Here is a 24,628-nt window from a genome sequence, read left to right on the forward strand (position 1 = left end):
CTAATTATAAACAAATAATTACTGTAAAAAAATTCATTGTTAGTTCAAGATAACTTGTGCAATAACCAACTGAACCTAATGGTAAATTATTGCCAATATTTATGCATTTATATACGCATTTTAAATTGCAGTCCCCATAAATTGCTGGCATTAATGCAATTCACAATTACTATATTATATTACATTTAGCGCTGACCCTTTGAGATCCAATCACCAGAGACTTATATTAATACAGATGCAAACTTGTAAAAGTTTAAGGTCCTTTACAGTCTATGCCAATAAAGAATATTCACTTAAGAGTGTAAATGAACCTCTGAGTGATGTGATACGACAGTATGTACACTATATATCCGTTTTATAAAAACAAATAAAGTTATTCTTAATTTAAATGGATGACAATCACTTGAGAAAACACAACAAAATGGAGCAAAAACAGCATTTCTAACTTCAGCTTCAAGACAAACAGCCCACAATTGAGCAGCAGTGGACGACTAGTTTAACGGTTTCTTAACTTCATTTTTCAAGGACTTCAAAGGTATTTGATCTCTTTTCTTTTGGCATCCAGTAGCAGTGTGTTGGCATGCAATGTTTTTAAAGCCCATTCGTTCTCTGATCTTTACTCGCTTATATGTCGTTTTAATAAAACATGAAGACTTTGCTAGCTGCAGCAAAAAGGAATGCCAAGGTGAAAACCCCAATAAACATAAAGAGACCCATTACACGGAGATCTGAATAGCTTGCAATGAGAACGAGTTGAGAAGCGCCACAGTCAATACTGGCGTGATGTAATGCCGCGTGCGGTGTACTCAGTGAAGTATTGCGATAATTAAAATTTGCAGATGCTGTACAAAGTAATATAACACCTTGGGGAACTGACTAATTCAGAGTTTAAATTAAACCCATCTTTCATGTAAAGTATGGTCATTTACAAGACTAATAACACATGAGTACTGTGGTAAGTGAGCCCTGAACAGATACTAGACCAGACAATGCATGCATGATGACACTGGCTCTTTTTAGGAATATTTTTCTTCATCTTGACCAAATTAGCAAAGAATCTGAGGAAACCTTGAGGTCGGAGGCTGTGACTATGTCAAATATCAGGTGGAAGTCTCTGTATTTCTCTGAAATACACAGAAGTACTGAAGAAATAAATAAATAGCCTTAATAACCTCTTTAACTATCTTGAGAATCTGGCTGCATGATCCTCTTATTTAAAAAGAGGTCAAAGTGGCAATGAAAGTCTTCCAAATGGACTTCCTCCTCTACATAAGAACGTAGCTGTAGCTGCGACACAAACACTTTGCAAGGCTTTGCAAACTAAACTGTGAAAAGTTTTCAATAGAAATACAAAATCATTCTCCAACTGTGTGATCAGGGTTCAAAAAGAGACAAGAGATAACTATTCATTCAGATTTCTTTCTGAGTTAGGCTGGCTTTGTCATCCAAGGAGCTTTTAAAGCAAAGAGAGCTTTAAGACTGAGCCATTTCATACGACCTGACCTCTCTCTGGATATTTCAAAACCTTCCGTATTGTCTTCTACATTTGTTCAAGGCTGCAGTACTTACCTTAGATTAACAGCAGAGAGTCCAATTTAAAACAGCAGACATTTAATAAGGATTTATTTTAAATGTTTTGGGAAGAAATTCACTGGTGTAATTCTGACTAACAGGGCAAAAAAAATAAAAACTCATAAAGAGGCACTTGTCTGGAGATTTTAATCAATGTCCTGTAAAGGTGCACTTTTAGCAAGGCATGTTCATACTTCAGTGTCAAGGGCTTAACAGAAATTTGTTGTTTTTTTTCATAATGTTCTAACAACCTTGAAGAAAGCCAAATTCAACTGAATTCTGCCTTGCCCTAGTGTACAGAGAAGACATTCATAGGATTAGCTTGACTGAATTCGTCTGTGCCCTGTAGTGATTGGTAGACAAAAGAAACATGTCCTTCTACATTAACAAAACGACACATTTCACAATTCCCTTGATTATGCAAACCAGATATTCAATGAAAAAATAAAACATGGGTGAATAGATTGGATCATGAAAAATGGGTGTTACACACCAGAACGAAGCCAGGTGGTTGGAGGTGTGGGACTGACAAAAAAATATTTATTTAAGACCAGGAACACACTAAACTAAACTAAACTAAACTAAACTATAACATCCCATTATTGCTTCAGCAGATTAGAAATTATAAAGAATTTCAGAGATATTAAAGCCTGGGGCTTAGCAAGCCCTTCTGTCCCTATCAAATGTGTTATGGCAAAAGGAAAGTCAATCAGTACTATGTGCAAAAGCATCATATCCAGTTGACCAATTTTCAAGTGCAATCTTTGTCCCACTGGTCTGAGTTAAGCTAATGCTCTTGTCCTGCTTTGGACCCATTATGTAACACAATGGCTTGCTACAATAGCAACTACTAATTTTACAGAAGCACAGTTATCGAATAAGTTCCCATGCTCTAAATTGACCCAAAAGTTGCATAAAAACTCAGAGATTTGAGAGACTTCAAATAAATGGTATTTTTTTTTCTATCTCATATGTTTTCAACATTGATAATAATAATTGTTTTTGAGCACCAAATTAGCATATTTTAATGATTTCTGAAGGATCATGTGACACTGAAGACTGGAGAGATGGCTGATGAAAATTTCACAATGCAATCACAGGAATTAATTGTATTTAAAAGTATATTATTGAATTAATTATTATTATTATTATTATTATTATTATTATTTAATATTTTACAATATTACCACATGATCAAATAAATGCAACCTTGTTAAGCATAAGAGGCTTTAATAAAAAATTACTCCCCTAAAATTTTGAACATTATTGTAAATAATCAGCTAACTTCCTCTGTGACACTACCTGCTCACAAACAGCAATAACACACATGCATTCTCATTTCCCAACATGAAAAATATTCTTTGCTGTAATCAGTTTAGGTTCTGATGCAAGTGATCTGTACATAATGTAAATGTTTCTATAATTCATAGACAATGTCAGAACAAGAGGTAAGAAATGTCTTACAAGCAAAAGCGCAAAAGTATTTTATACCAATGAAAACATTTCCAAATGGGCAAGTAATCCAGTAACACCAAACTGGTGGTGGAATAAAACATAAAAGCCATTGTGTATTAGTCCAGTGAAAATCAGGAATATCTCACTGAGCCAGACAGAGAACCTGGCACTTATGTGTGGCATAGCTGCGTTGAGTTTTAAAGAGAGAGCTCTTTGCTCCACTCTCCTCAGAGGAGCCGCAGAAGGTTATGAAAGATTGCAAAGCAAAGAGACGTCTCCCAGTTTATCCTCCCTGAAAGCCTTCGTGTGCTCTCAGTTCCAGATGAGCGATCTGATGAGAGCCATTTGTCAGGCCCTCCTCTTAATTATCAGCCAGCTCAGAGCGGCATCCTGCAACAGCCACTGACAATGGCACTTTGGGCCTTATTCAGCACTGCCTCAAAACTGCTGTCAGACAGAGACACAGGGAAATAAAAAGTGTTTGTCTAAGAGTGGAGTGAAAGATACTGAGTTTAAAACACTTGCAGATTCTTCTCGTCTATTATAGAACTGAAAGTTAGAGCCAGTGTCTTTCCATGCCACATGGATTGGTGGGAAGGAAAATCACTTAAATTTTGTAATTTAGATCCATGCCAACAGATAAAACACAGGGTTAAGGAGTTGTGTGGGAGAGGTCCCTTTATAATCAGGGCTATGAGGAAGAAAATGAGAAGACAACTGGGCAGAGAGCAGATGATATTAATGCTGGAGGAGAGGGGGTGCTGGTATTGGTTTGTGGTTAACTTCAAACAGCATTTAAAAACTGCAAGTGGTTAGTGAGCATTCTGTCCAAACAGGAGTGAATCTGTGGTATTTTAAGGGTTGTTTACAACCATTTTAAATAAAGAGACATCATAGACACTATTCACTCACCGGCCACTTTATAAGGTACACCTATTCAATTGCTTGGTGTAACAAATTGCTAATCAGCCAATCACATGGCAGCAACTCAATGTATTTAGGCATCTAGACTTGCTGAAGTTCAAACCGAGTATCAGAATGGGGAAGAAAGGGGATGGATGATGGTGCCAGATGGGCTGGTCTGAGTATTTCAAAAACTGCTTATCTACTGGGATTTTCATGCACAACCATTTCTAGGGTTTACAGAGAATGGCCTGAAAAAGAGAAAATATCCAGTGAGCAGTTGTGTGGACAAAAATGCCTTGTCGATGTCAGAGGTCAGAGGAGAATGGGCAGACTGGTTAGAGATGATAGAAAGGCAACAGTACCTCAAATAACCACTCGTTACAACCAAGGTATGCAGAATACCATCTCTGAACGCACAACACGTCGAACCCTGAAGCAGATGGGCTACAGCAGCAGAAGATCACACCGGGTGCCGCTCCTGTCAGCTAGTAACAGGAAATGGAGGCTACAATTCGCACAGGCTCACCTAAATTGGACAACAGACATCTGGAAAAACATTGCCTGGTCTGATGAGTCTCGATTTCTGCTGCGACATTCAGATGGTAGGGTAAGAATTTGGCTTAAAGAACATGAAAGCATGGAGCCATCCTTCCTTGTCTCAACGGTTCAGACTGGTGGTGGTGGTGTAATGGTGTTGGGGATATTTTCTTGGCACAATTTGGGCCCCTTAGTACCAATTAGGGATGTCAAATTTCGATTATTTCCATGATCGATCGTCGTTTAAATTAACGATCAATTAATCGATTAATCGTTAACCATAATGCTGCAAAATGCGTCTATTGCATGCACGCAGTCACCGGTATGACAGGATGTGCCAAAGCCCCACAAACACACACACAACGCTTTCTCACTTGAATTAAAGGGATTTTAGTCTGAATAAAATGCTAGTAGCAGGATTATAAAATGAATAGATGTGATTAAGATCATTTGATAAAATAAAGAGAGCGCGCCATACTTTTGAGGTAATTTTAGTTTGTTGACTGTTTTCTATCCCGGCACGGAGACCGCTGAACTCGCCTCTTTAAATGATTTTGTGGTGCTCGTTGTTGTTTTTTAAAACACAATTGCAATGTTTTCAAATGACATTATGGTATTTAAAATAAAATTATCCCAAACGGAACTGTGGCGCGCGTGCGGCTGCGCTGCACATTAAGTGAACTACATCGGCGCTGCTGCAGCAAAACACTGTTGCTCACATTAATTTGATCCAGCTGGATTCTGTCCTATAAAATGTCAGATTTTTAACTTTTGCATTCCGGTAGGCCTATTTGTTTTTAAAAATCCGGCATACAGTGCATTAGATAGTGAGGGAGTGCATGTGTGCAGACGATGACGAGCGAGCGCGGCTTTGGCTAGATTTATTTGGAGGTTATTGCTCATGTCTCATTTGGCACAAATCCAAATGTTTCCATATTTGCAATGTATTTGAATATTAAACTATTATTTATAATGTTAACTAGGCTTGTACGCATTCGCATATAGACGGAAAAGATCATCCTCTTCACATGAACAAAAACGTCCTTGGCATAACAGCAGAGTGAACCGGCATAACTGCGGTCTATTTAAACTGACCAGTAACCTTTTAAATCTTTAGATGACTATTTTATTTTGATAATGAACAGACTGCGATGTAAGTTTGAATCGCTAGAATATACGTGTGCAGCAGGCTCCGGCGCGATCGAAACAGCTGAGACATAAAAAAAATAAAAAAAACTTTTCCGCAAAAGTGTTTACTTTCATTTGTGCGCACTCACAATAAAAACAGGAGATTTGTGGTCTTGTAAAATAAAGCAAACAAACAGAATGCGTTGTCATCCTTTTTTTTTTTCCGTGAACGTATGGAGCGCCGCCACACTTCTGTTTTAAAAATCCGTTATCTTAATTATTTAAGTCGAATATATTTCGCATATTTAAAAAAAAAAAAAAAAAAAAAAAATAGAAATATCTTGGGCCTATTACTTATATAGGCTATACATTTTCCTTAAAGCATCATATTTTGTCCCAGGGCTTGAGAACCTGTGCACTAGTTAGGTCCATGCAGAAACTTGTGAGCGATAGCGTCACCATTTAGTGACATCACTGAATGCTCCGGGAAAACGTCATTGTCGGTCACAGCGTCTTTTAATCGCTGTTTTGAATCCAGCAATTATTTATTTACAAATTATAAGCTCTGATTATGACAAGTGTGGTATAAAATCTTTGTTTATTAGAGGAATAATAGGAAAATGTTAGATCGTGACCATGCCTCTGGATGCGCTCGAGCCCATAACCTTCATTTACGCGGCTTTGTTCTGGTTTGCCGGTTAGTCACTAATTTCCACAAATTCAATAACATATAGGCATCGTTTCTTTTCCTAAATCTTCACAGTCCTCTAATTTCGCAGGTTTATTTTATTAACTTTCACTTTTAATCACTGTTTTCGCATCTCTTACTGTGGTAAACATGGGAAGGGAAATTAAAGATTTCATGAATTAGGAATTCGTTCGATTTATTAGTTTGTTCCCTTAATTAGTTAAATCATGGGTTATTTAGGGAACAAAAATTAATGAAACATGGACAATTGCCACAAATTAATAAGTCGTAGGAACGAATTAACAAGTAATAGGATAGCCTTTCTGTCCTGTGTCCCGCAACCCTGCAAAGCGCATGATATGCTTTTTATGTTGAATAACTTTTATGTTGTTTCTATTTTAATGTAGACTACTTTAAAGTTTAAATCACGTTAAAAGCTTAATTTGTACATTGTGAATGAATGATGATGTTTTTACTGCTACCGTCACCGTCACTCACAGCGCTCGCACGTGTTCTGCACATGAGCCGCACGCAGCCCAACATTAAAGCGGTTAACCGACCATCGACAGCCTTAATCGATTGCATCTCTTATCGACAAAGCTCAAATCATCTCAGACTGGTTTCTTGAACATGACAATGAGTTCACTTTACTTCACAGTCACCAGATCTCAAGCCAATAGAGCAGCATTAGGATGTGGTGGAATGGGAGATTCGCATCATTGATGTGCAGCCGACAAATCTGCAGCAACTGCGTGATGCTATCATGTCAATATGGACCAAAATCTACCTAATAAAGTGTACAGTGAGTGTATATAATAAATATCTTATTATATATAGTAATTAAACAACCCTTTTCCTTTCACCATAAGGCCGAACTTACGTAGTTTAGTTTCAAAAACGCTATTTAAAATATCTCCTGAAGGTCTATCATAAAATTTTACAGTTAACATGCACAACAATATGCTGAGAACGCTCAAAAAAAAGTTCTTTCTAAAAAACACAACACTGCATGAAAACCATATGAAGAGTTTGGTTCCAAAACGCTATAAATCCAAAATTGTTAAATTGAGAAAAAAGGCATTTTCTTTCCCAAAAGACTGTTTGTATGAAAACTGTTATTTTCTGTTTCAAACTGTAATATATCATTATGAGTTTGTAATAACATAAAAAAATCAAATCCATATTTTGATTTTAAACATTTATTAAACAAAGACATTTTTTTTCCTCCAAAATGCAATATATCCATAACACGTTTTTCCCCAAAATGCTACAAATCCATTTCATCAACAAAAACTCACTCTCTGTATGAAGTAGAGAGTGTCCGAAGTTTTTTACAAGATCGTCAGCTGTCAGTTTGTCGGCATGACAAAAGTTTTTTGATTCACTGTGAGAACAAGCAATCCCCGGTATTTTGCCACCGCCTGAGTTTCTGACTCTCTTTCTGACTTCCCTTTCGTGGTTGTCTTTTGACGGCTTCCGCTTCTTTCCCACAGACGACACGACCACTGGCTCCTCAATACCATCAAAGTTATTCATTTTAGTAGCCTATATAAAAACTTAAAAGTCTGAGGCGAGTGTTTACCGGCGTCTACTGACAGGGTGCCGCCATGACAGATTGCATCATGGAATGGTGCGCGGTGATTGGTCGAATGGAACTGTAGGGCTTTGCGGAAAAACAGGACTGGCGTTTGTCTCTGTTTGAGAAAAAAGGGAAGAAACAGGCCAGCGAAACACGGCGGATATCGCGTTTTGTTAAAAACTGATTATCGAACTTTGAATAGAGAGTCAATGGGGAGCTTGTTTTGGCGGTAACTCGTTTTTTTCAAAATTGGCGTTTATCGCGTTTTGGAACCAAACTCTTCATATATACATCACATTTGAAATGATCAGGTTTTACACTTGAATTTGAATACTTTATTGTCATTGAGATTCAATTTGCAACTCCCTGTGGTAAAAAAACAAATATACAAAACATACAAAGTATGTTTTTTTAACCACAAGGAGTTGCAAATTGAATCTCGTTGTACAAACTGTGCAATGACAATAAAGTATTTAAATTCAAATTATTTTGATAAAACCTTGTCATGGGTGTAATGGGTGACAATGTAGATGTGCCAAATGGTTTTACCTTCAACATTTCATTACAAAAACAAATCTTCTTAACTAGCTTCAGTCAGGAAAATTAAACTGTTTAAACAGACATCATTAGACAAATTCTTTAAATTTCAATGTCATACAGCTATAGCTTCTGACCTTTAAATCAAACCATACTCATGCTGCTTTACTGCAATTACTGCTTTATTTAATCAGAAACACAATCTTAATGTTATTTGTGTATTTTACGTCAATTTTATTACAAGTAGGCCAACAGCGCCCCCTAAGTAAATAAAACGTCTCACCGGACGGGCTTTAGGACCCAGGGGAGGCTTCTGTACGTGCTATTAACTGCTGACTTTATCGCACACCGGACAGTTAATTCTCATCTTAAAGGTACAATTTGTAAGATATTTGCAGTAAAATATCCAAAAACCACTAGTCTAGTGTTATATATTTTGTCCAGCTGATTACTAACAATATTTCTAATGTTTTCAACTACTTGTAAATCATGAGAAATTCCCATTCTAAACAGTGAGACGGGGCAGTTCAGTCGCCTGTCAATGTCGTTAGTTACCCTTTGTTACCGCCTTTACTGACGTAGAAACCACATGACAACAGTGTCGTGGACAAATGTGGAAGTAGTGTCTAGCGTCCAGCAAACCACTTGCTTGCTTCAAGCAGTTCCTTATTTACTTCTTGCACGTTTTATGGTGGATTGTATTACTTATTTATGGAACATAATTACTGTTTACCGTCTGCCGCTGGTTCTGTCCCGTAAACGTAAGCGTACGGGCCAACCAAACGACCCAAGAAGAGTTTGGGACAAGAGGAGAGATAGAGCGAGGATCAATATCGGTGTTGCATTTTCTAGATGGAGAGAGCTTCGCGACAAACTTCAACTAGAAAGAGATGCCGATTTCGCTTGTGTTTTACTCGACAGGTCAGTTGTTTTGATTCGTATCTTTACAGAAAACGTATGCTATTATAACGATCAATAAGATTAGTATTATGGGGCATACACGCCAAACGTATGGCATCGCGTCTCTAGACCTGTGCGAGGACGCGAATGATCCATAGTCTGATCGCGTCTTTGCATTGACTTTGTATGTAATCTACTCCGTCTGATTGATGGCCATAAGCGGTTGGGTAGAAGACAACAAATCCCATCATTCCACGCTCCTTAGCGTCATCAAACCACGCGATTGTTATTGTTTTGGTAGTGTGCCCTCTAGTGGCAGGTCCTACAACCTGTACCTTTAAATGCTCAAAACAGTGAATCTAATCATTATTCAGGCAAAAGTTGGCTTCAAGATTAAGCACACTGCTGATGTGATCTTATCGCTATCACACCCTGAGCACATGTGAGCTGCTCATCTTTTCGGTAAGGCATATCGGCATAATTTTTCATATTGGGCCAATCCTGATATTTGCATTTTAAGCCATTATCAGCCGATTTCAATTACGTTCCAATAATATTGTGCATCCCTATTACAAAAAACAAAAACAAAAACAAAACAAACAGTCAAACAACAACTACAACAAAAAACTAATCCTTTCTAGGGTAGGGTATTGAGAACTGGGCCGATCATATTGGGCCAATCCTGATATTTGCATTTTAAGCCATTATCGGCCAGTTTCGATAACGTTCTGATAATATTGTGTATCCCTATTAAAAAAACTAAAACAAAACAAACAGTCAAACAACAACTACAACAAAAAACTAATCCTTAATAGTGTTGGGTATTGAAAACTGATTCCATTTTAGAACCGGTTCCAAATTTCCAAGAACTGGGGATTGATAAGACGCATGCATTTCGATTCCTGCATTAACATTTTAGTGTGATTTTTTAACCATTTAAGCACAAGATGGGAAATAACTTTCACACCGTTTTGCATGCCGTGCACACATCTGAAGTGCGAACATAGAGAACCTTGGTCCTGGTGCAGGTTCCCGGCCTGTGGCTGTTCTCAAACCATTCTGTGCATTTCCACTGCTGAAAAGGTAGTTCCGAACCAGAACCGACTTCTCTTTCACATCTTGCGATCAGTATGCACAAAATTTAATTTTGAATTAAAATTCAAATGATTCCCAATCCTAACCCTTAACGACCACAAACTTTTGAACTCTGATGTTAAAAGAGAGGAAATTTATTAATTACAAATTATTAAATTAGGTTTAATACTTAAAAAATATGAATTATTATTATTATTACTACCATAAAAACTTATTATAAAAGTTCAAACCAAAAGAAAAAAAAGTTATCCTTTGAGACAATGTCAATTTCATATTGTGACAAATGTAACGCAATATCACATTGTATCTTTTTTTTATTTTATCTCCACTTCTACTATGCTCCAAAAGTCCAAAAAAAAACTTAAATATTCACTGGTGCTTCAGATTTAACAGTTAACAAAATGGGAGCAGGCCTGAATATGTGAGGGTCACCAGCAAACCCCGAGTTTGGAACGGCCACTGCACACAAGTGGCTGATGAAGCACTGATAGAAGAGTGTCCTCAGCACCACTAGCAAACACAGCACTCATCCATCGCAGCTAGGAGAGCTGTCATTAATATTACAGGTGCTTAAAGCTCCATCCAGTCAATAACCACTATTACAGCCAATGGATCTAATGAGGGGAGCAGAGGTGACCATCCAGTTCCCATATGCACAATACAGCCTGATCTCTCAACACTACTGTAAGACAGGGGCTGTTATGTGAACACTTCATTGTGCTAGTGGCCTACAATCAGCCCGAGCAGATCAACGGAATACAACTGTTCAAGTCAATGCCAACAATTAGGCTCTTTGAAAACAAAATCGATCTGCTAGAGGTTTTAACAGTGGTGCAACAACACTGCTCGCTTCCAAGAAAAGACTAAAAACAGTTTTGGCAAACCAAGGGAATCTCAGCATTCATCTACGATAGCAGACTGACACAAGAATCCCTCACACAACAGAGGCAGTCAATCAATAAAACAGAAATGAACAGCTGAAGCAGCGAAGAGGGTGCCGAAGGTGGACAGGGACCCATCTTTTACACCTTTATCCATCTGAAGCTCATACACCGGCTTTCCCTTTAGGCAACGCACTCCTTTAAACTGAGGTCGAGAAGACAGAAAAGCAGATTCTTTGTGCTTTGACAAAAAAGGGGGGGGGGGATTACGGGGTATACTAAGTTTCCCATTTGTATTCAACTTAACACAGATCCAAAAGTCACAACCCTCCTATAGAGTCCATTAGCAAAGTTAATGTAAAACTGTCAAGCACAACGACCCATAAATAATACATTACTGAGGTGAGGAGAGGCCGGGAACCCTTCTGCTCACTGCCATCCCTCTAGTCAGACACTCCAGCCCTCTTCAAGGCCACATTAATTGTCTAATTCAGAGGCAATTAGTTGCCAGTGAGACGTTGTGGCCTTGCAGCCAGCTGGCCCTGATAAGGAGGACAGAGGCTAGAGGAGTGGCAACCAGCAGTAGTAGCTTTGCCCGTCCCTCTCTGCCTGCTGACTAGACTCTCTCCACTGCTACAAGCGGTCCACGTCACCTTGAAAAGAATGACAAATGCCTATACATCCTGGCTGTACAGCTCATCCAGACTTTTCAGAGCCATGACAAGTATTTGAACATGACAAGTATTAAAATGTGTATAAAGGATCATATATTAATGCCATTAGATAAATATATATATATATATATATATATATATATATATATATATATATATATATATATATATATATATATATATATATACACACGTGTGTGTGTGTGTGTGTGTGTGTGTGTGTATGCCCATGTACTGCATGTATGTGTATGTGGCCCAAGTTCCTTATAGTAGACGTCTGAAGTGTTTTTTGACAACCAGAATTTGTTTAAATGTCTTAACTATGAAAAATACAGCTACTCTTTTAGAATTTGAAACATGTCTCTTTTTTAAATGTTTAACTTGTAAAGTGTGCTTGTGTGACCTTTAAGTGCCACTTGGTTTGATGTTTTGGAATTAAATACAATTACAGTTATTCAATATGACTTCAGTGTCCAAAACATTTTTGGGACTACTGTTCATGCATTTCTCCAAAGTTTTCTTCAATAAATGCTGACACTGATGAATTGGCAATCAGGAGTGAGGAATTAATGTGTCATATCCATGGCTGCTATGACCTGCGAATATCCAGAGTGATACAAAGATGCTGGAGTTTTGCCTGTCAATGGCTATGAGATGGGAAGACAGCATTGATGCCTGGCATCTCATCCATCATTGGTTGTGCTCTCCTGCTAGGAGGCACTGTCATTCTCCTCTCCCGAGTAAAGGGTAAATCCTGTAAGGACATTGCGCCTGTGGATACATAAATACTGTAGCGACAAACTAATGATGATACCAGGCATGTGAAGTGCATTTTCTAATCTCGAGATGATTACAGAAACTGGGTTTCTGGCAAAAATGAAATAAATAATCCAAAAGACACATATTGCTTTGAAGCACAGATCTTGTAATTTTTTGCTGTTTCCTAGTGGGAATTTAAGTCAAAGCGGGGGAAAAAACAGGCACGGGATCAAAAAAGCCTGGTCTAACTCATTAGAACTCAAAATCCTGGCCTTCCCAGCTACCAGCACAGACAAACCAAAGTCACCCAAAACCCAGATAGTAAAAGCATGGAGCTCAATGACATTTTCGATGTGGGAGCTCTATGTGAAGTCCCTGGGCAGTGTGCCATATCCTCCGTGACACCACACACATGGTGCCACTCTGTCTGCAGCCCCTGCCTGCTAAAACCATGTCAGATGGGCATAAAATGAGATGAAACATTTCTGCCATGGCACATTTCCTATTGTTAAAACTCAGCATTGTACTGGTAATGCCTTTGCAGGCCTACTACAAAAAAAGAATTGACAAGAAGGGTCAGGTTTGACTAAGTTAAAGCAAAGTACATGGGCAGCTTATGGGTAATTACTTGAAATCGCAAGTATTATTGCGTATGGCTGTGCAGCATTTGTCTTCATTCTGGAAGAGGTGCTCCTCATGCAAACGTCTAGATCAGCTAAATCCGCTGTTACACTTGGTTTCACAGGATTTTTAATACATGGTGTGTTACCTGAATCTATGTTAACAGTTTTATTAGTGCCAGTAATTAAAGATAAAACTGATAAACTTATAGGCCAATTGCCTTAGCAAGTGTAATTTCATTATCCTTATTATCATTATAGGGTATCCTTGTATCCTTATGGATAGGCTCAAAGAATATTTGGTAACTACGGATAATCAGTTTGGTTTTGCAGTAGTGGCACTACTTTATGCATATATTCATTAAAGGAAGTGGTTAGTAAGTATAATAGGCACAATTCTACAGTATTTATGTGCTTTTTGCATGCCTCTAAGGCATTGATCAAATAATCACATTAAGCTGTTTATGAAGTTACAAGACAGAGGGGTTTCCCCATATATGATTAGGATTTTACATTACTGTTATATACATCAATCCATACAAGTCAGGTGGGGTAGGAATGTATCGGCACCCTTTTATATGTCAAATGGGGTTCGGCAAAGTGGAATATTGTCACCCCTTTTTATTAATTTCAATCAATATGATATCAAATTTAATTTTAAAAAGAGTGTCGTAAGAGGATCGTAAGCAAAATTTCCTCTTTTTATTTAAGAGACCAAGTATTGAATGTGGTAAATAAAATAAAATACATGGGTAACATTATTAGAGATGATTTAAATGATGATGATGTGCAGCGCCAGTGCTGTAAGCTATATGGACATGTTTTACATGTGCACAGATGCAGCAAAAATAGCACTTTTTAGAGCTTACTGTACTTCTTTTTATAAGGCACATTTATGGTGTAGTTACAGTAAAGCTAAAATGAAAAAGCTTCAGGTGGCATTTAATGATGTGTTAAGAATTCTGCTTAAGCTCCCAAGGTGGATAAGTGCAAGCCAAATGTTTGTATCTAATGATGTTCCTACTTTGCATGCTGTGTTAAGGAATTATATGCATAGTTTCATGTGTCCATTAAGTGACTCGAGAAATACAATCATAATGGACTTAAGTGGTAAAAGGTATTCATCCTTATTCTGGAAGCACTGGAATTCAAGTTTGTATGTTTTTAAAATAGTGTTCTATGTCTGTTAATGTATGTTTGTTACTTCTTTACTTTTATTTTTGTGTTATGGACCTATGGACCTTGAAAAAAGAAAGAAAGAAAGAAAGAAAGAAAGAAAGAAAGAAAGAAAGAAAGAAAGAAAGAAAGAAAGGATTATAGTTATTATATAATTAAATATATAATATTACATTATATTATAATTTTTAAAAGTTTTTGGGAAGCTGTACCAACTTGACATTTCAAAATGTATTATTATACAGAAATGAAAAAAGAAACAATGGTCATCTTAGAAGAGGTATATGCAATAAAATATAAAAAATTCAGCATTTCCAGAAAATAACAACAGATCTATATGAACACCAGATTACTTCAAGTAGTATTTTTAGTAACATTTCACCCCACCCCCCTTCTAGACACCATAAATGATTTCAGAACAATGAGAGGAGAATCCATGAAAATCTTTTAAAAGTGAAATGTACGACCATTTATGAAAATTATTATTTTTTCCTTCTTAATGCAAGTGGCATTGACAGACAGTCCAACTCCAGCTTAAGCAGATTTCAGAGAGTAGATTCAGAGTTAAAGGCGGATTCCAAGGACCAGACTATTTATAGCATGCGCAAATTCACCATGGCTCAGCGCCTCTCTCTTGGGGCCAAATCACAGCAGCGATAAGAGGCCATGTTTAGGTCAATCCCAGCCTCAATTAATAAAGAGCCGAGCATCCTCACCAGAATGAGGGATGATGCTGACTTGTTTTAAAGGCTGACATGATAACTGTGCTGAAGTTTTTTAATATTATTTATTTTTTATAAAGTGGTTTACGGAGAAAGCAAAAACAAGTATCTCAAGCAGAACAAGGCAATTAAGTGCTGTGGGGGAGGAGGGAAAAACGTATGTAGACAAATATAAAAACAGAAATTTAAGCAGTAAGGTATGAGAGGATGAGCAACCCCTTTGGCTGTGACTGTATTCAAAATAAAGCATGTCTTTGAATGTCTTAAACAAAACAGTGAATACATTACCAAAATGTTAAGCACATAGCTTATTGGGGCAACATTTACTTTTTTTCTTTTTAGCACATTCAAAAACACATTCAAATCAGTTCAGTTGAAGATTCTGTTTTTAACCCCTAAGTGTCTGATGGAAAGGCAGCAGCTATTAAACAAGCAGTAAGAAAAGTTAAAAAGCCAGAAAGTTCACGCAGCTTTAAATATTCCATGTCAGCTATTGACTTTATGTAACAAGCCTCATTATCACTGCAGATGTGGTTGAATCAATCAATGAAGGACAAATGATTGATGTTTAGTGGATGAAGTATACACCTACATCCATAGTAGGGATCATGGGCTTCTTGTTCTCTGTAAATCCTTACTCACAAGATATATCTTACAAGATACATTTATTCAGCAAGGATGTATTAAATTAATCATTAAATGTTACAAATTTCTATTTCAAATAAATGCTGTTCTTTTGAATTAATTATTCACAGAATCCTGAAAAATGGTTTACACAAAAATATTAAGCAGCACAACTATTTTTCAACACTGATAATGATAAGAAATTCTTCATGAGTACCAAATCAGCATATTAGAATGATCTCTGAAGGATCATGTGACACTGAAGACTGGAGTAATGGCTGCTGAAAATTAAGCTTTGCATCACAGGAGTGGATGTGAAAGTGAAGTAACATGTGACCAAGTATGGTGACCTATACTCAGAATTTGTGCTCTGCATTTAACCCATCCAAGTGCACACACACGGTAGTGAACACACACACCCTGAACACACACACCTGGAGCAGTGGGAAGCCATATTACTGCAGCGCCTGGGGAGCAGTTGGGGGTTCAGTGCCTTGTTCAAGGGTCTCACCTCAGTCGTGGTATTGAGGGTGGAAGAGAGCGCTGGTTATTCACTCCCCCCACTGACAATTCCTGCCGGATCTGAGACTCGAACCCACAACCTTACAAGTTAGAAGTCCAACTCTCTAACCATTAGGCCAAATGAATGTGTCCATAAGAAACTTCTTTCTGACACCAAACAGTAATGTACACAGACTAACAATCTCTACTTAGAGTACTCCGCTAGTTGGTTGATTCATCTGCCAAGTGCTCAAAAGTAGTACTTCCCTTATTTAAAAAAAAACAAAGAATAGATCAAGACCAGTTACACCGCTACAGCAGTGCTGGTTAACATGATTCAAGATGTCAGTCTCTTCCAAAAGCATTACCAAAGTCAACTCCATGCTTTGCGAGGTGTAGCAAGTGCCCTCTCTACCAGCTCCACCTAGTAAGCCACTATGCTTTTTGTCCACCTACTCTGTGTGAGCAGCAGGGTACGAGTGGGATGGGGCAAGGTGAGGCTGGTGGGCGGGCGGCCAGGCAGGAGCTTCCTGACATGGGAGCCAGCCACAAAGCAGGATCAAACTAGCTACGGCATGAATCACCACCACTCCCACCACCAACACAGCCACTTCTGCTGCTGCCACAATTAAAAACACAGAGAGGCAGCAAACTAAATATATGCAACAACACAAGCCTAATAACTGCACACTAGATTTTCAAATCTGTAAGGTGAATGTATTTTTAAAAAAAGCCAATCGGAGGAAAAAACACATACAGACAACTCTTTATCAACATGTATCTTACCATTTGAATAATTTAATATCAGGAGGACGTTTAAAAATGAAATGCCCGACCGTGTAATGATCCTGGTTGGAGGATTAAACTGAAAATCTGAGCGTGCTGAAGCAATTTTACATCTTAATATTCCAAACCCTGCACTCCAAGCCTGAGTCGAGAGATATGATGAGTGCAATACCTGTGCTTCCACATTTAAATAAAAGCTAGGGGAGCTGGGATTTGGGCCGTTTAGTTACTTAAGAGATAATGTTCCTGGCTCGCAAGTAAATAACACCCTGTGGGGGGTGAAGCAGTCCCCCAAATCACTTATTAGGGGAAAAAATGGTCAATCGCCCCGGGCTTCCATTATTATGTTGGCTGCCCAGCAGCGGGTGCAACCTTTGATCTGTTTAGGTTGGTGAGCATTTGCATTTCATAATGAGATCAAAGAAGAAGATCCGGACACTTCACAAGTGCCAACAGCGTTTTTAAACAGGGCAAGACTCTAACCCACCAACCACATTTATCCATTAGCACAGGCCGAAACAGCTTTGGACCATCAGTGGCTACGGCATTTGTGAGGAATTAAGCATTTGCACACTTTTTCGCCTGCATGCAGGTGTGGAAACGGGAGAATATCATGCCGGTAGCAATGGAAGAGATTCAAGAACAAACATTTCAAGCATATTTAAACTGGTTAGGATGCAAGAACTGCTTGGAATTTTTTGGCCGCGCTGCAGACGAGCTGTCTACAGCACAATGAGATTCATATGGTGGGTTCGAAAGTGGATAGAGCGATGACCTTAAAACTCACCCGGCCTTCTCAAACCACTGTTTTTAAATCATCAGGGAGCAATTAGATGAGAAAGTGCCAGAACCGCATTGTGTATTCTGAGGAGCAGCAGCCGTGGCAAAGCCATCATAAGTAGGCCGCGCTGTCACATCTGCTGCCGCCGCATGTTATTCTGAGTGCCTGATCAGATTACGGCCTGCTCTGTGGCCGGATTACAAACCTGTTGTGTAAACAGAGATTGAAAATTCTCAGAGGATAACAAGAGCTTTCGCATGGCTTGGGTCCTCCATAATCCTCTAACATCCATACATTTAATGCTTTTAAACTGAGGTTTAGCCTGGTTGCATGCCACTACAGCTTCTATAGAAGTGCTCTGAGGTCAAACGGGATGAGGATGCTGGAACACACAGAGCAGGTGGGTTGCGATGGCTTTCACTTCAGCAGAAGCATCTGTGTCAAATTCATAAATTCATAAGGTGACCGGGTACTAAGCATCTAGACAGCATTAAACATCTCATCAGTGACAAGTGGGTTTGACTGGGAACAGTGAGGATATTATTTACCTTTATAAAGGCTATTTTTTAAACCTTAAATGTATGCAATATTTCATGTCAAATTCTTACAGTTGGTCAATAGATTGAATTTACACTAAGGCTCTATACCAAACAAATTAAATAATTTACACTGCACAATTACAACTGCAATAAATGATGTTATGAAATTAAGGTTTTAAATACAATTTTGAATATACAAATAAGAAATGTTGGGGGAAATACATATTTTTAAACATACAAGTCAAAAGTCATTAAACGAGTGAGTCACTGAGTTATTCAATTAACTGGTTCGTTCAAAACGCTGAATCATTAAGTAACAAAACATCCCTGTGTGCTTGAAGATTGCACAATACTTCTGCTGTGATCTTTGTTTGGAAATTGGAACTATTTTAGTTGGTGAAAAGGAACAAAACAGTCAATATTGTGCCTAAAATGTAAGTATCTCTATTACGTGACTACTTAACTAATTGTTTATTTAACTAAAATCTATTTAACATTTGCAATCTCGAGAAGTGAGTTTCTTTATGTGTAAAATCAGAAGAATCATTCGTTGCTTCACTGGTTATTTTTTGTCACTTAAGTTTTAATCAGGCAATTTGTCCGGTCGGGCAAGTAAAATCCTCAAGCCATTTTTCAGTAAACTGGCATTTAAACTAGCTAGGAGGCTGGTCAGCTGTAGCATGCAGTAACTACAGTGGGGGGAAAATCTGTCTGTCCAATGATTGTAAATGTTCACTGGGTCAGTCAGACTGGAGAAATTTTTCGAAAATATTTCAGACCCATCGAATTTGAATTTAAGACATTTTAAAAACTTTAAGGACCCGCGGCCACACTATGTATGGGAATAGAAGCCCCACACACTGTGGCAGCTTATAAAAATCCACTTACAAAGCCAATGACAGTGAGAAAAAAGAAGTGTCATTTTAAAAGGGAAATAATTGTTCAATTCCACATCATGGTGAGTTATTTTATATAGATGAATTTAAAGAAAAAAATATAAATAGCTAGGGATGGGGGGGGGGGGGATTCTGCATTTCACCAGCCACTGTGGCTTGTCGGCAAAAAAAGTTAATTTCTTACCCTGGTGACAACCCTACTCTACAGTAACAGGTTTCATAATGCAGAGACAGAATGTGCTAAAATTCATCTCAAGCTACATATCTATCTCCCCTAATACTGCATTTATATTTTTTGACCTTGATGAATTATCTATTCTTATTGACAGCACTTATTGATATTTCTTAAAAGCGTTGGCTAATGGAGTTCTATTGAGATGACTAAATGAGTTGCCGCCGCCTGGATTAGCCTGGTCTCATCTCTCCGGCACAGCTAGAATTATCATAGAAAACAGACGTGTGCGTGCGCTGGGTCGTAAATTCCTGCTGCCAACATCTCAGGGGGGATGTGGAGAGATGGAGGGCGATGACTGCACACAGACCTACGTTCACCCCAGCCACGCTTGGTATATATGCAAACGTGCAAATATAGCAGCGCGCACTTCAGAAACAAAGAATCTCTATAAAATAATAGTCGATGGCAGTCGGAGTGAGATTCACGCTCTTCCATCTATTAAAAGAAACACTCGCATTGCTGTTATACAATTCTTAACACCAGCTCCATAGATCTGTTTTCCCATCAGTGCATACTCTTCCGCCTATGAGATGCTCCTGTGCAGCGATATCCTGAAAGCCATTTTCCACATCACATAGGCATAGTGCCTCAGCCTGTCTCGCACTATGCATCTAAATGCAAGCACTTTCACATAGACTGACCAACATGCCTTTGAGTTCAGCTATATCTTCAACTTAAATTTATGTAAATAAAAAAGCAATAGAACTGTATCCAATTATCTAACTTTTCATTACTCTGCTTAAACGAACACTAACACACTACAGAATGCATATTTGGCCCACTGTAAACTGACATGCAGCTAGATCCCCAATATAATAGCTGTAATAATACATGATATAGAAATGGAATGTGGCAATTAGCAGCCATCATTGAGAACAGCAGTGGGTCGCCTCTTTCCACAAGGCTTTTGAAAAAAGGCTACATTCCAGCAAAATGGAACGCCGACTCATGGTAAACGTGTCAGGGCAGCAACCTTGTACAGCGATTTCAGTAAATTCAGTGAAAAACGAAGGGGGAGGGGGGGTGGATGGTTTGTTGAGGAGGCTGATGTTACAAAAGGCATTACAGGTGCTAGCAAGCAATTTAACTTAGAGCCATCTTCCCAGGTACCACGGACAAAGTGTGAGCACGTTTCTAGCAAGAGAATAAAAAGGTTCCTTTTAAATGAGTAAAAGCACCACGTTGACCCTCAAACTCACCTCATATATCTGCAAATACAAATCTTTTCAGTGGAAATAGCAATACACTTCTGCAGGGAAGAAAACTTAAGGTGACAGGAATGACAAATATGCAAAAACTCTCCTGCTCTATAATCCACAGACAACAATGGGGTGGAAGTGTAGAGAGCCATGTTTGATTTGTTATTTTGATTATAGTCATCAAATAAAACCTGCATCTATAAACATATTTTAAGCTGATTTTTAAACTTACAAAATCGTGTGTTGTTCTCATATCTACACTGACATATCCATATTACAGCACAGCAAAAGAGGGAGGTGGGTGTGAAAATATGCTCACCAACAGACAGACACACACACACACACGCACGCACAGGGTTGCGTCTCGCACGGATATGAACCGCATACATCTTTCTGCCTGCAATAAAGCTGTACTACCGATTCTATTGCCAATAAATGTCAACTGATTGGAAAGCTCATTCTAATATCAATTTCCATCTCCGCTTTTTAAAAGGCAATCAGCACGGCTTCATCTCTGTATATCATATGCTCCTTGAGATGGTGACACAGCAATGGCTCTCTCCAACATAATGGACTTCTATTAAGGCATCTGGCATGAATAATACAAGCAATGAAAGGCAGTTTTTTTTCCTCATCTATGGCTTGTGTGGCTGGATCTGGCTGGGTGAATATCAACACACTTCCTTCTCACACTTGTGTCTGCAAAAAGAGTCTTTATTTTCTTGTGTCTAGAGAGACAAGATACTGTGTCAAATATTAATGGTCATAAACAGATCTGAACGAGGTTTGCAAAATAGCAGCGTGGCTGTTGCTTTGATATTTTCGCAATGTTTCTTGGCGAGGAAAGGAAGAAGAAAAAAAACTGACAGCAAGAAATAAGAATAATTTCACACATTAACCTTGACAGTCTCCTCTGACTAAATTCAGGGCTGATTCGGTACACTGATTGAATTTAAGTGGAGGGACATCACTCGTGTGCATGCAAATGTCTTTGACGGGCAGAAAGCAAATAATGACAAATTAACTGACGCTTACAGCGCTTCGCCCCTTACCTTCCACCCGCTGCCGGCTTCCCTGTAATATGGGAAATTGTCACAGATCCACTGGTAGATCTCGCTCAGTGTCATTTTCTTCTTTGGTGAGCTGTTGATGGCGAACGTGATGAGGCTGGCATAGCTGTATGGTGGTTTGCCATCCTTGTGCTGCTGCACCTCTTCCTGGTCCAGTGTGGTGTTGGGGTCCAGTAGAGCACTCTTCTTAGCCATGCCCGGCCCGTGAGTGTTCTGGGCATCTGCTTTCTGAATGGCCGCCCGCATGGTCAGCTGTGGCAGCCAGTCCATGGAGGTCAAGCTGCTCTCCAGCTCCGACGTCATGGTGGCAGGTCGAGTGGCGGCAATGGTGGCGGTGAAGGAGGGGTGACGATCCGGTGCGGCGAAAATGCAGGGGGGCTCCCACAGATCACTGTTTTTGTCGGCGTAACTCAAAAACAAAACCTGCGGAGAAGAGCGAGAGAGGGGATCATTATATTGCCCGACACTGTCAGGATATGAGCGATCACTTCTAAAGCATGCCGACACTTCAATAGTTAGAACCACTCCAGCTGGAACCAATGTCATTTTAATTAGCACATTCAAACAGGCAGCGTTTCTCTTTGGAGAGAAGCTCCAGAACAGACGCTGATATGTAGACAAAAAAATAAATAAATAAAAAAAAAACACTGAGCTGCACAGACCGGCCAAGCCGTCTGGCCCACCTCCTACCTCCGGCCTGCACCCTGCAGCTGACTCACACAACTGTAATCTGAGTCGCAAACTGAGTAAATGCTGCGGAATTGTTTTCACAACTGCCAGCCAAATGGGGGAATGGTTCACAAAGAATTCCAGTTCTCCTAAGGGCAGCGTAACGGTTTCTTTCTCCCTCTACCCTTCCCCCTCTCCATGTATCTCCGTTGTAAACAGCCCTCGGAGTCATCGTTGTGCAACATGGTCTCTTATTCCTGTCTGCGGCTGCACCCTACACCCACAAACAACCTTGTGTTTTAGGCACGCTGCCCTCTCTGGCTTAAAATAGAAGAGAAAGCGTGAGGCCCGTCCACTCACATAGGTACACAGTCAGGTGGCATAATCCATCTGCTTTTTGCATAGAACGTCTTATCGTAAAAATGACAACACAACTGGAAGGAACCAGGGGAGGGAATATCCCACATATTTTTCAGACAAACCTCGGTTTAAAAATACCTCCCCAGTTCTCTCGGGAACCTCATTGAAATTCCTCTAGAATGGCAGAAAGTGAGTACGAGCCTCTAAAAATCTGATAAATGAGATGTCTGTGAGGCCAGTGCTATGACAGACACTCTTTTTTCATTATTAGGTAATTTCCATAAAGGTGAGTCATGACCCTCTAAATTAAAAGATTTCTTCCAGCGCAAGGATGAGACCCTCTGAACAACCATTATCAATTGAAAACCCAAAATCAAAATTTAGCATCCTCGCCATTCACGTGCAGGAAATGAGTGCCTTTGGGCATTGCTAATTAAATTAAATCAAATCTATGTGCAGTGGACTCCCCAATTTCTCATGTATCCGATCTGATTTTCACATAGATTGCAGAAATAAACTGCACTGACAAACTGAAACCTCTGCATGTTGCAACTATCAGGCAACCGCCCCAAAAGCAATGCCAGGCAGACATCAGTGAAATAAATGAAAGGTAAGGCAACCATCCATGTACTGATGATATAAATAAGCCTGAACATGCTTTTGGATAAAACAGTCTACCAAACGCATAAATGTAAATGAAACTTTCTGCAGCTTTAATAATAATCAATTTATTTGCAATTAATACACTGAAAATTATGCAGTGATTATTTTTTTACATTTGATTATATTTCTATATTATCTATTTCTCTACATACATGCTTCTGTATGGGGGGAGTGTAAAGCATTGTTAATATCATTTATAATCAAATCGTTACCCTCTGAATTGTAACCGAATCTAGGCCTAATCGATAAGAGGTCAATCGACTGATGGGTTTTGCTGATTAATTGGCACCGATAGTTAGAGGTGAAAATCACTGACAAAACGTGCTGTTTGTTGTGCCATTGTGCACTGCACAGAGCAGGACAATTCAGATGTAGATTTAAAACAGACAAAAAAAAAATTGGTGTGTATACAGTATACTACAGTGCATGTTTTCATATTACTACATAATTTGTTGACTAGATTTACTTAGTAGTGAAAGATCAGCAGTTGCTTTCAAGGCTGAGAGGATGCGAACATTAGTATTACCTTAAGCGTTTACAACAATGTGACCAAAATACACGGAAGTCCGACCCAAATGTTATGTGTCATGATTGTTACCATCTATTTGCATTCGTTTATATCCAGTAGGGATGGGCATTCCAAGCAAAAATATTATTTGAAAATTGCTGGGTATTATTCGATTATTATTCGAAAATCGCACCCCTCCCCCGCAAGCATGCACAAACACCCATAAACAGAGAGAGATCGAGAGAGACGGGATTCACACTTTCAATCTGTATGATAAACTTTAATTCAGAAGATAGGCTACCTTAAATAGATAATCAACCCCAAAATGAATTTTTTTGTCATTAAATCACTCACCCCCATGTCGTTCCAAACCCGTAAAAGCTCCGTTCGTCTTCGGAACACAATTTAAGATATTTTGGATGAAAACCTGGAGGCTTGAGACTGTCCCATAGACTGCCAAGTAAATAACAGTGTCAAGGTCCATAAAAGGTAGGAAAGTCTCTCCATATCACCCTGCATCATCCGCGCCACCTGCTCTTCCGCGCAACGGATGCCTGTGATATGGACA

At 38.9% G+C, this 24,628-nt stretch overlaps 1 protein-coding gene across 1 annotated transcript in view; it reads right to left on the reverse strand.

Moving 5' to 3' along the window:
• LOC109100208 (forkhead box protein J3) overlaps positions 1 to 24,628 on the reverse strand; it is a 104,360-nt gene that overhangs the window by 42,615 nt on the left and 37,117 nt on the right. The window contains exon 2 of the mRNA XM_042766445.1: positions 21,843 to 22,283. Coding sequence (XP_042622379.1) covers positions 21,843 to 22,163 — 321 coding nt within the window. The 5' untranslated portion in view covers positions 22,164 to 22,283. The remainder of the gene's footprint in view (positions 1 to 21,842; positions 22,284 to 24,628) is intronic.

The sequence above is a fragment of the Cyprinus carpio genome, chromosome A11 (assembly GCF_018340385.1).
Source record: "Cyprinus carpio isolate SPL01 chromosome A11, ASM1834038v1, whole genome shotgun sequence".
Lineage (NCBI taxonomy): Eukaryota > Metazoa > Chordata > Actinopteri > Cypriniformes > Cyprinidae > Cyprinus > Cyprinus carpio.